The 12990-nt window shown below is 41.2% G+C and overlaps 1 protein-coding gene across 2 annotated transcripts in view; it reads right to left on the bottom strand.

Annotated features, from left to right (window-relative positions):
• CAMK1D (calcium/calmodulin dependent protein kinase ID) overlaps positions 1–12990 on the bottom strand; it is a 395130-nt gene that overhangs the window by 162844 nt on the left and 219296 nt on the right. For both annotated transcript variants that reach the window (XM_061126085.1, XM_061126083.1), the window contains exon 3: positions 755–829. In XM_061126085.1, coding sequence (XP_060982068.1) covers positions 755–829 — 75 coding nt within the window. The remainder of the gene's footprint in view (positions 1–754; positions 830–12990) is intronic.

Raw genomic sequence — 12990 nt, 5'->3', positions numbered from 1 at the left:
TTCTTCTACCTTCTGTTAAGCTCCAGAGTTACTGGAATGCAGAAATATTCTAAAGGGGGGGCTATGTTAATGGCATAGTCTGACTCCAATTATATGTCTCTTGTGACTGGCATGAATCTCATGCACTTTCATCTGCCAGCAGCAGAAGTTGAGAAGGGAAGGGACAGAACACAGAGCTGCCATCTGCTGCTACCCCCAGCTCCTTAGAAATGAAGACAAGGCGGGGAGTTTCTCCTGGAGACAGAAGTGTGTACTTCCCAGCGGGACCATGAAGTGCTTTCAGGAAGCAACATTTGGACCTTGCACATTAAAAAGCAAAAGAAGAATTTCCCTGGAGGTCCAGTGATTAAGAAGCCGCTGCAGGGGGCATGGGTTCAATCCCTTGTTGGGGAACTAAGATCTTGCAAGTCATATGGGAACAATAAACAAATAAAAATAATTTTTTAAAAACCCACGCTTAAAAAAAAATTTACAAGAGACATCCTAAATAGAGTGACCCTGCAATAGTAGCACTGGATTCCATTATGAGAACTATAGATTTTCAGCCTGATCCAGCAGCTGCAGACCAGAGCAAGTGAGGTCTCAAGGTCACTGTTCTTAGACAGACACATTCTTAAATCCAGTGTCCTGCAGTTCCCACCACCCCCTGGGGTCTTACTGACCCATTCCATTAGTTTGTTTCACAACCTGGCCCTTCAGGCATCTGAGTTTGCAACCCCTGGTCTGCAAACAAACAATTAAACACGGTACTTACAGCTGCATGACCAAGTACAAGTGATTTGGGCTTTCATAGATGTCTTCCAGGGCCACGATGTTCTCATGCTTAATCCTGAAAGAAAAAAATAGTGCACACATGGAATAAGTACAATGAGACATGTAAGTACAAAGAGACATGCTATCTTAGAAAAAAAAAAAAAAACACATGTCATAATAGCAAAAAGTTCTAAGACAGAATCTAAACACTATAAGGTGACATTTTAAGATGCCTCTACATCTTTTCCCCAGTCTTTTTCCCCCGATTCATCTTCCATGCCCTCTGCTCTTCTCTCTGGAGGCTCTGTATCTGATCTTGTAGCAATACAGGATAACCATCACTGCTTCTCTGTACACCCTACCTCTCTAGCATTTATTCACATGAGTCCCAGGAATGGGCCAAAATCCTATTATCTTGCCGGGCCCACTTCGGAAGGCTGAGCCTCCAAGGAGCATTTACTTGCTCCCTCTTTTGCAGCCTCCCAGTGGCCATCACAGACTGACCTGAACAGCCCATTGTAAGCAAATCCATCCCCACAACAGGCTGGATGCTGCAGGGATCAGATTCACCTTCAGGTTTCTGACTCCTGGGTAAGTAATGGAAAACTAGACGGACCTCCTCATTGGGGTTCTAGTCACCCACCCTCAAAGGGCAGTTGAGCAAGCAAACGAGACCGATGCTTCCCCAAGACAGGCAGCACCAGCATCTCCTGGGAGATGGTGAGAAATGCAAATTCTCCTCAGACAGAATCAGAATCTCCGAGGCTGGAGCCCAAGAACCTGTTTTAACAAGATTCTCAGATGATCAGTTTGCACAAGGGGAGGTGGAGGAATTCTGTATTATGACAGGGCTTCTCAAAGGGCACACATGAGTCTCTGGGGATTCTGGTCCCACTGCACATTCTGATTCAGTGGATTCTGGGCAGGGCCTGAGAGCCTGGCATTTCTAACAAGCTCCCAGGAGATGCTGCTGCTGTTGGTCTGCAGACCACAATGGGATCAGTAAAGTCCTAACGATAGAACTAAAAGAGAAGAAAACAGTCTAACTCTTGCCCTTCGAACCACCGATTAGGAATAGCTTCTGCTCGGAACATACGACTTGGTGTTTATTTAAAACGTTTGAGAGAAGAATCATTTCATTATGAGCTAATTAGCTCTTATCACAAACTTCTTCTTTGAGATGACTGCTGAGCCACTTAAAAGCAAGCATTGAACAGGCAGATTCCTGTGAATCCCTGAAAATAGGCGCGACATCCTATTCGTCCTGTTTCCCCTTGGTACCTAGCACAGAGCTGCTTGATAGCATAGAGCTGCTTTGCTCCTAAACAACAAGTCATTATTTATTTATGGAAAATGAATGCAATTTTCCTAAGTGTGAAATGTCTACTCCTCAAAAGAAATTTATAAGATAGAACGAACCCGAATATGATCTTCCTTTTGAGCAGACAAAAGAGAACAAAAGAATTAACTGAGAGAGGCTATGCTTTGCTTTGATCACTGCAGCTCTTATCAGTCAATGCAGTTGATGTGTAGGAAGTGAGAAGACAGATTATCCCAAATTCACATTTCATCTGATTCCAAGGCAGAGAACCTAATTATTTGCTAGTAGTGGCTTCTGTGGTCCCCGAGCAAACTAATATCAGCAACATATCATATGAACCAAGTAAACTATTCCACCAAGGAAACCATGAGAGAGTAACCTGGCACCCCTGACACCCCAGATGTTTGTGGAATTATTATTATTGGACACATGTGAAAAAAGACAGTATACGTGACAAAAACAGTACAGAGTACATGGATTTTCCCCTTTTCTGATTAAAAAAATTGCCATTGGAATCGATCACATAGGCACAAATATTTTCTTTCAGTGAAGGTTACTTGGGAGTTAATTAAGAGCTTAGACTTATGGGAATATGAAAGGAATGGGGTTTATATGGAGAACTGCCAGATAAAACACAGGACACTCAGTTACATTCAATTCTAGATAAACAATGACTACTTTTAAAATATAAATGTGTCCCAAATACTGCACTACAGTTTATCTGAAATACAAATGTAAGTAGATGCTAGATCTGGCCACTCAAGTAGATGAATCACAATCAATGAGCCTCCAAACTGGGCTTGGGGGTTGTACCTAGAATCTCAGCTCCCCTCAGAGGTTCAGCCAAGAAGACAATTTGAACCCTGGACTGCAGCCATTAATACAGATTCAACCATATACAAAGCACCTGCTCAGCCAAAGTAGGCGACTTTAATAAATTAAAAATATAAGTCCCTTCTTTGGATGTGAGGCATAGAGAAATTAAAGTCTATTTAACTTGCTACGCCTTACATGAGTTCTTACAGTGGCTCAAACGGTACAGCTACTGACTCTCCCTTTGATGAATCAATCAATCAATCAATCATCACTTTCTGACTTTCTGCTCTGTGTCTGGGAGAATATAAGAAAAAAATAAAATAAAGTTTTGCCCTCAAAAATCTTATCACCTTGATGGAGAGACCCATGAAGCAATGAGGGAAGAACTAAATGTTATGCACTGCACAACTGTTGTTAAATTCAGAGAAAGCAAGGCCCTGGGTTGGAATTATAGTGAAGGCCTCAAAAAAAAAAAAAAAAAAAGATGGTGGTTAAGTTGGGTAGGATAATGTATCAAGAAGCATATCATAAGTTTCAGGACCTCCCTGGTGATCCAGTGGCTAAAGACTCCGCACTCCCAATGCAGAGGACCTGGGCTCCATCCCTGGTCAGGGAACTAGATCCTGCATACAGTAATAAGATCCAGCAGAGTCAAATAAATATTTTTTAAAATTGCCAAGAAATTCTAAAATGGTCTTTTAAATGTCTCTTTAGAAAAGTGGTTTAATTCACTTGTAAATGTTACAATGTGACAAAAGATTACAGCCTAGTCCCCCACAGCTGTTCTCCACCCTCAGATTCCTTAAGGAACACAGAACTGAAGATTTTAAACATTGTTTCCTAGCCAGATTATCCCTACAAAATGCCGTGTGAATATCCATCCACACATCTCTGGGTGCTTACCATGTACTAACCACATGACTAGGAATCACAAGAGGTACCTCAGCCCTCTTGGAGCTCACACACACAGCTGGGCATCCAGCTGCAGCCAGGATACCTCACAGGCAATCTTTCTCATATTTACCAGAAATCATCTTCTTTATAATTAGTACTGTCTCCTGGGGCCAACACAGAACAAGCTCACACATCATGTAAGCTCTTCTCATATATCCTGCAAATATTTGTGGGATACAATTTCCCTACGAAGTTCACTCTTCTTATCATCCTTCAGTTCTCTTCCAAAATGAATCCTATTCCTTCCATTGTGTTGCTGTCACTTCTGTCTGCTTCGTTTTGCTTCGTTTGTTCAGAGCAGGGCATTCTGAACTGAAAGTAATGATCCCAGTGCTAGATACAGCACCAAGAGTAAGATATTAAATAATAGGGTAGAGCTATTAACTATGCTGAGCTGGGTATTAAAATTTTGCAGACAAAGCTTAACCTTAGGTACGTTTTTTAAGGTAGCTGCATGACTGTTGGCATCTAAAGAATACAAGCTCCATGAAGGCAGGGATTTTTGACTATTTTGTTCATTACTGTCTCCCCAGTGCTGAGAAAAGAACATGACAGGTAGTATTAATACTTTCAGTACATGCTTCTTGAATGAATAGAATAATATAAAGTTTAGGGTCACTTAAATGACCAGATCATTTTTGCCTGAACTTCTACCAAATAAGATCTCCTCTCTTACTCAGGCTTGACTTTTTGAACTTAGCTTCATTAAACTCAGTCTTTTGGGTTCCATGTGATGCTTCAGACGACCAGAAATATTCTGGAGTTTGATTCTCTCTTCTATTATATTTATGACCCCTCTCCACTTTGGGCCATCTGCATATTTTGTAGGGACACATGCATTCCCTATGTCTTCATCCAAATTCCTAAACTCTTAAGTGGGCAAGTTACAAGCCAGAACTCCATGGTATTCCACCAGAGACCCCATCAAGAAAACCAAGACATTCATCAGCTGGCTTTGATGGCTGCTGAGTTGCAAAGCCAGCAATTTTAGCCCATTTATTTTACTGTACTAGCCATAAGTGGACAATTATGATTCTTTGCTGAAATAGTATTCCTCACTTTACATAACACATAATACTATTTGAAAGGGAAATGGGTATTTGGGAAGAATTGTTCTTGGTAAGCCTGTGATGACTCCTAGCAACCACTACAGTCTTTACTAAATGATTATAATCCATAGGCCTCACTTATTGTCTCAGAACTTTGCTGTGCACTGGAGTCAGACGTTCCTGTCTATACATCTCATAGTCCATCTTTTTCATATTTGGAAGATTTGCCAGTATCTCTTACGTTGTTTTCTCAGCTATTTCAACTGGGACTCTTGAGATAAATGCAATTTCCTTAGTCCCCTGGAATGTAACACATCTAAATCAAGTGAATTAATTTTATAACTCTCTTTAGGCCCCACTTACATATGTTTTATATATACCATGTTTTGAATGTTAACTATGTGTCAAAACTATACTAAGTATTTTTAAGGATTTCATTTAATATAGCAACCCTACAAAGTAGCTATCATTCTCCCTATTTTTAAAAGAAGAAAACTCAACTAAAACTAAACTTAAAGTAAGACCCCCAAGAGGCTAAGAAAGCATTCCAAAGTCATACAACTAGTAATGGATTTGCCAAGATTCTAACTCCTAAGCCCCTGTTTAAGCACTTATGCTATAACTTCATGTTAACTAACTTATAATGAGAATATCAAAGATATTCTCATAAATTCTGAGTTGTCTGTATAAAATCATAACACCTAAAGTATTAAGTTTCATAACTAACAATATAATATCCACCTCCAGAGGCAGTGAGGCAGAGATGTATATTACTCTCCTGAAATCTACTGGAAGCTCTCAAGATACTTGGTTATAAACATCCTGACAGACAAAATCCCAGTGGGTCAAAGTGAGCCAGAGGGAGAGCTATTCAGAAGCAGAAGGAACAGTTAGAGGAGTCCAGAAATTATAATTAGGAAGAGCCTTCAACCAGCCTACATCTGCTAGTGTCATCAGAAGGGGGAAGAAAGTGGACAGGAAAGAGGTGGGGCACCTCATCTACAAGCAAATGGAAAACCAAAGTTCTGTGATCCTTGCATAGCTACATCCCTAGGTCAGCACTCAGTTTCTCTAAAACAGGGCCAAGGAACCTTCATACATAGGTTCAAACCAAACAGCAATCCTTTCTAAATTGTGCATAATTCAAAAGAATAATGTCACTAAAAACAGCTCTGTGATGAAAAGAACCTCACTAAATTTTAATCACTTGCCTACCAGGCCCAAAGTAAGCACTGGATGGCACATCTACATACAGAGGGGAAATGGTTTAAATAGTAATCTACACTAAAATTGGGCTTCCCTGGTGGCTAAGCTGGTAAAGAATCTGCCTGCAATGCGGGAGACCTGGGTTCGATCCCTGGGTTGGGACAATTCCCCGGAGAAGGGAAAGGCTACCCATTCCAGTGTTCTGGCCTGGAGAATTCCATGGACTGTATAGTCCATGGGGTCGCAAAGAGTCAGACACGACTGAGCAACTTTCACTTTTACACTAAAATCTCCATAAATCTCCACTAATGGATAGAGGAGGTGAACAGAGGAAAATGGGCCCAGGCAGAGAGAGGGAGAGAAAAGCTGAATGGGAAAACAGCATATGGACACTGTTGCAGACTTCTGCCTGCATGGTAACTGACAGCCAAGCAAGAAAACCCCAGGAAGAGCCAGGAAAACATTTTAAAGTTAATTCATGCAAAAAATTTGCCAAATGCACAAGCAGGCCCCATTCCAAGCCCCCAAGCTGGAGAGAACATCAGGACTCAAAGGACAAGCATCCTATTGACTACACACGCTCCTATGAAATGATAGTGACATCATTTCTCCCTCTGGTCTAGTTCTCCAACACTTCAAGGAGCCACATATTCTGAACTCCACATAAAATGAGGGAGGTTAGAAAAACACTAAAAAGAAGAGGAGAGAAGTGAAAATCCTTTTGGTTTTGTTTTTTTTTTTTTTGCTTTTTTTCACCCTCTTTTCCCTGATCTTGAGGGGGACAGGGAACCACAGCAGCAATTATGAACACTAAGAAGATTATCAGAAGCAAAGGCAACAAAACATCTTTCCTTTGTGTGGTCTTTGGAAAAGGTCACTTCTCTACTCAAGTTAAAGAGGCCACAGGAGAATAAAAGATGGAAGTAAATGTAATCAGAAGGGGACATGAGACAAGGTGTTTACTAGTGAAGGCAGAACAAAGATGGTGGAGGAATGGATCTCAGCACAGGTGTGCAAGATGGAAGTTACATCAATGAGGAGCAACCAGTTTCCTGTCCTCCTCCTCCTCCCTTAAGCATTTCTGGGCTAACGGTCCAGTCCAAGAAAGCTCTTTCTCAGGGGAAACGCAGGCCCCTCTCAGGCAAAGACCTAAAAGACTAGGTCTTTCACTCCCCATGACTCTTTTTTTAAACAATCCAGAAAACTTAAATTTCATTCACAAAAAAAGATGCTACAATTCTCTGGCATCGCAAATAGCCTCAAAAATATCTGAAGAACATTCTGACATGTTGGCAACCACTCTTGCTTGTCTAAGCAAACAGTATGTTTTCTTTTTTTAATAAACAAAATAATTTCCTCCTTTCTTGGGTCATTTTTTTTCTCTCATTATAAACAACACATTGGCTCAGTGGTAAAGAACTCGCCTGCAATGCAGGAGCCTCAGGTGACACAGGTCCGATCCCCGGGTCGGGCAGATTCCTTGGAGAAGGGAATGGCTACCCACTCCAGTATTCTTGCCTGGAGAACCCCATGGACAGAGGAGCCTGGCAGGCTACAGTCCATGGGGTCACAAAGAATCGGACACGACTGAAGTGACATAAGCAATACAGGAAATACTGTTGAGAAAATCAGGATATTGTCAGTCACAAGGGAAAGTGATAGAGCTGAAATATTTGCCAGATGGTATTAAAAAATAATACCTTTCCTTTTTAGAACTTAACAGGCACATTCACAGATGTTATCACATTTCATTTTCAAAACAACTCCATAAAGCACGTATTATTATTCCTATTTTATAGATGATCACTCCCAGTTTACAACCACCGAATCGTTCTTCCATCTTCCCTCTGGTCTTGCTCTCTTTCTAACCATTCTCCACGCTGCTTAAAGAGCCATCATTCCACAATATAGAATATACTGACCAAACTGACTGAAATTCATCAATGGCTCCCCCTAGGTCAGAACAAAGTCCAAATGACTTGACACGACCTACAAGGTACCATGTTGCTTGGTCTTCACACACCCATCCCATCTCATCGTCCAGGGCTGCCAGAACTTTACTGGACCCAGGCAGCCCTCAAACACCAGTGCACACCTTCTTCTCTGGCCATGCAGGTGTGCTCACCCCTCTCAAATCTTCTCACTAAACTATTCACCCTCTGAGACCCATTTTACAGCACCTCCACTGTGAATCCCTTGCTATTCCTTACCTTTTGTAGGACTGAGTCCCTCGCCTCTGGACTACCCCAGTTTTTTCATCACCTGTTGTTGTACACACTGCATTGCATCCATCTGTTTCTATGAATATCCATGTATATATTAAACGGTTTTATATGCAGAGAATAAAAGTCTAGAAGGATACAGTTAAACTGGTGAGTACCTCCAAAAGGGGGCTAAGATGGGAGGATATTTTCACCCTCCAGTTTTTGTTAATTGAGTTTCTTTATCGGAACAGAACAGAGAAGAATGATTTGAGTGACTATTTTCTCAATTCTTTCAAGGACGGCACCATACTAGTTGCATAGGAGAGAAGGTTAATTCATTATATATAATAAATTCTTCAGGGCATGAGGGCCTGATTCTCTTACTGAACCCAACTACAAAAGTCAATGGATTGTTATATTGCCAGATTTTTACTAAGAGGTACTTTTTAAAAGGCTCTTGAAGTAAGCCAGAAAGATAAAGAACATTACAGCATACTAACACATATATATGGAATTTAGAAAGGTGATAACGATAACCCTATATGCAAAACAGAAAAAGAGACACAGAAATACAGAACAGACTTTTGAACTGTGTGGGAGAATGTGAGGGTGGGATATTTCAAAAGAACAGCATGTATACTATCTATGGTGAAACAGATCACCAGCCCAGGTGGGATGCATGAGACAAGTGCTCGGGCCTGGTGCACTGGGAAGACCCAGAGGAATCGGGTGGAGAGGGAGGTGGGAGCGGGGATCTGGATGGGGAATACGTGTAAATCTATGGCTGATTCATATCAACGTATGTCAAAACCCACTGGAAAAAAAAAATAATAATAATAAAAATAAATTAAAAAAATAAATAAATAAATAAAAGGCTCTTGATCAAAATCATCAACAGCTGCTTCACCAAAATGTATCCATAATGCTTGACACTAAGAAACACATATTGATTAGCTTAAATGCTCAAGCAATCAAGACATACTATGGGTCTCAGCTCTGACACATCTAACTGCAAGATTTTGGACAGGTCATGAAATACTTTCTGACTTGATTTCTTCATTTCTTAAATGAACACTAATTATGTGGTCTCATTATCTAACTCTATATACACACATATATATACATGTATAGAGGTAGAATTATCACACATTCATGTATCTATGATATTAGATAAACATAAAGAGATTCTGTCTATTAAGAATATAGGCCACCCCAGGAAAGACTAGAATTCCAAAAAGCTTTGAATCATCTTTCTTTGCAGCCAGCAGATGGGGCTGTAATCAACAAGACAAAAGAAGCAAAAGACTAGTACCTAAATCAAGAACATCTTAAGAATGCAAGCCATTTTCGTTGTCTTTTTAAGGATTAAGTACCTAGAACTAACACCCAAAAGTGATGTCCTGGAATGTAAAAGTAGGAAGTCAAGAGATACCTCAAGTAACAGGTAAATTTGGCCTTGGAGTACAAAATGAATCAGGGCAAAGGCTAACAGAGTTTTGCCAAGAGAACACATTCGTCATAGCAAACACCCTCTTCCAACAACACAACAGAAAACTCTACACATGGACATCACCAGATGGTCAATACTGAAATTAGACTGATTATATTTTTTGCAGCCAAAGACGGAGAAGCTCTATACAGTCAGCAAAAACGAGACCGGGAGCTGACTGTGGCTCAGATCATGAACTCCTTATTGCCAAATTCAAATTTAATTGAAGAAAGTAAGGAAAACCACTAGACCATTCAGGTATAACCTAAATCAAATCCCTTACGATTACACAGTAGAAGTGACAAATAGATTCAAGGGATTAGATCTGATAGACAGAATGCCTGAAGAACTATGGACAGAGGTTGGTGACACTGTACGAAGGCAGTGATTAAGACCATCACCAAGAGAAGGTGAAAGTGAAGTCACTCAGTCGTGTCCGACTCTTTGAGACCATATGGGCTGTAACCCACCAGGTTCCTCCATCCATGGGATTTTCCAGGCAAGAATACTGGAATGAGTTGCCATTTCCTTCTCCAGGAGATCTTCCCAACCCAGGGATTGAACCCGGGTCTCCCGCATTGTAGGCGGATGCTTTACCATCTGAGCCATCAGGGAAGCTCTCACAGAAATGCAAAAAGGCAAAACGGCTGTCTGAGGAGGACTTACAAATAGCTGTGAAGAGAAGAGAAGCTAAAGGCAAAGGAGAAAAGGAAAGATAAATCCATTTGAATGCAGAGTTCCAAAGAACAGCCAGGAGAGATAAGAAAGCCCTCCTCAGGGATCAAGGCAAAGAAAGAGAGGAAAACAACAGAATGGGAAAGACTAGAGATCTCTTCAAGAGAATGAGACATACCAAGGGAACATTTCATGCAAAGATGAGCACAATAAAGGACAGAAATGGTATGGACCTAACAGAAGGAGAAGATACTAAGAACAGGTGGCAAGAATACACAGAAGAACTATACAAAAAAGATATTCATGAGCCAGATAATCACGATGGTGTGATCACTCACCTAGAGCCAGACATACTGGAGTGCAAAATCAAGTGAGCCTTAGGAAGCATCACAACAAACAAAGCAAGTGGAGGGGATGGAATTCCAGTTGAGCTATTTCAAATCCTAAAAGACGATGCTGCCCTCAATATGCCAGCAAATTTGGAAATTTCAGCAATGGTCACAGGACTGGAAAAGGTTGTTTTCATTCCAATCCCAAAGAAAAGCAATGCCAAAAATGCTCAAACTATTGCACAAATGCACTCATCTCACACACTAGCAAAGTAATGCTCAAAATTCTCCAAGCCAGGCTTCAACAGTACGTGAACCATGACCTTCCAGATGGTCAAGATGGATTTAAAAAAGGCAGAGGAACCAGAGATCAAATTGCCAACATCCGCTGGATCATTGAAAAAGCAAGAGAGTTCCAGAAAAACATCTACTTTTGCTTTATTGACTATGCCAAAGCCTTTGACTGCGTGGATCACAACAAACTGTGGAAAATCATTCAACAGATGGGAACCCCAGACCACCTTACCTGCCTGCTGAGAAATCTGTATGCAGGTCAAGAAGCAACAGTTAGAACCAGACATGGACCAACAGACTGGTTCCAAATTGGGAAAGGAGTACGTCAAGGCCATATATTGTCATCCTACTTATTTAACTTATATGCAGAGTATATCATGAGAAATGCTGGACTGGATGAAGCACAAGCTGGAATCAAGATTGCCAGGAGAAATATCAATAACCTCAGATACGCAAATGACACCACACTTACGGGAGAAAATGAAGAACTAAAGAGCTTCTTGGTGAAACTGAAAGAGGACAGTGGAAAAAGTTGGCTTAAAACTCAACATTCAGAAAACTAAGATCATGGCATCTTCCCCATCACTTAATGGCAATTAGATGGGGAAACAATGGAAACAGTGACAGATTTTATTTTGGGAGGGCTCCAAAATCACTGCAGATGGTGACTGCAGCCATGAAATTAAAAGACACTTGCTCCTTGGAAGAAAAGCTATGACCAACCTAGACAGCATATTAAAAAGCAGAGACATTACTTTGCCAACAAAGGGCTGTCTAGTCCAAGCTATGGTTTTTCCAAGTCATGTATGGATGTGAGAGTTGGACTATTAGGAAAGCTGAGCACCAAAGAATTGAAGCTTTTGAACTGTGGTGTTGGAGAAGACTCTTGAAAGTTCCTTGGACAGCAAGGAGATCAAACCAATCCATCCTAAAGAAAATCAGTCCTGAATATTCATTGGAAGGACTGATGCTGAAGCTGAAACTCCAATACTTTGGCCACTTGAGGCGAAGAAATGACTCATTTGAAAAGACCCTGATCCTAAGATTGGAGGAGAAGGGGACAACAGAGGATGAGATGGTCGGATGGCATCACTGACGCGATGGGCATGAGTTTGAGCAAGCTCCACGAGTTGGTGATGGACAGGGAAGCCTGGCGTGCTGCAGTCCATGGGGTCGCAAAGAGTCGGACACCACTGAGCGACTGGATTGAACTGAAGTATCACATGTGATATTCTCTCATTTTGAAATGAGTTTTGCTTTGAATCCTTAAAAACAAACACCAATTAAAATCTTGCACACTGCTGATCATAGTTTTAAAAAAGCATCTTGCACATCCTTAGCACAAGGCAGGGAGCACAGAGTGGAGCCTTATGTCAGGAGGCGGGGCTGCAGACTATCACGCTGCCATGGGAGGGCCACCAGCTAGCCTGGCTCTGTCTCAAGGGGGCCATATGTCGATTCCATTCTTTTCCAGAGTCTTAGTTTCCTCCTCTGGAAATTAACTAGGCAAACAGGAGACTCCTTCAGGTTCTTTCCAACTCTAACAATCAATGAATCTAAAATTAAAATGAACAAAGTATATTGAAGGATGTATGATCCCACAAAGCTTGATTCTAAGCCAATATGCAGTGTTCTCCAGGATTCCGCTTGCTACACAGAAACCTGGATTACAAGTCATGCTTCAACAGGCTCTTTTGCGTGGGTAAGTTTGTCAGTTAGACATGGAATAGAATTTCTTGAGATAAGAATCCATTTACAAGGAAGAGACTTTCTTCTCACTCTCCCACAGTCAGCTTCTACAAGGCCCTGAACGAACAAAGGACTGAGCGGTTTGTTCACGTCTGGAATAACTCCAGCAGTTCCAACCAAGGCTTGGTTGTCTTTAATTCAAAGGAGAAAT

Source organism: Dama dama, chromosome 23, assembly GCF_033118175.1.
Source record: "Dama dama isolate Ldn47 chromosome 23, ASM3311817v1, whole genome shotgun sequence".
NCBI classification, from domain to species: Eukaryota; Metazoa; Chordata; class Mammalia; order Artiodactyla; family Cervidae; genus Dama; species Dama dama.
The sequence above is the reverse complement of the archived record's forward strand: the minus strand, read 5'-3'. Positions and strand labels throughout refer to the sequence as shown.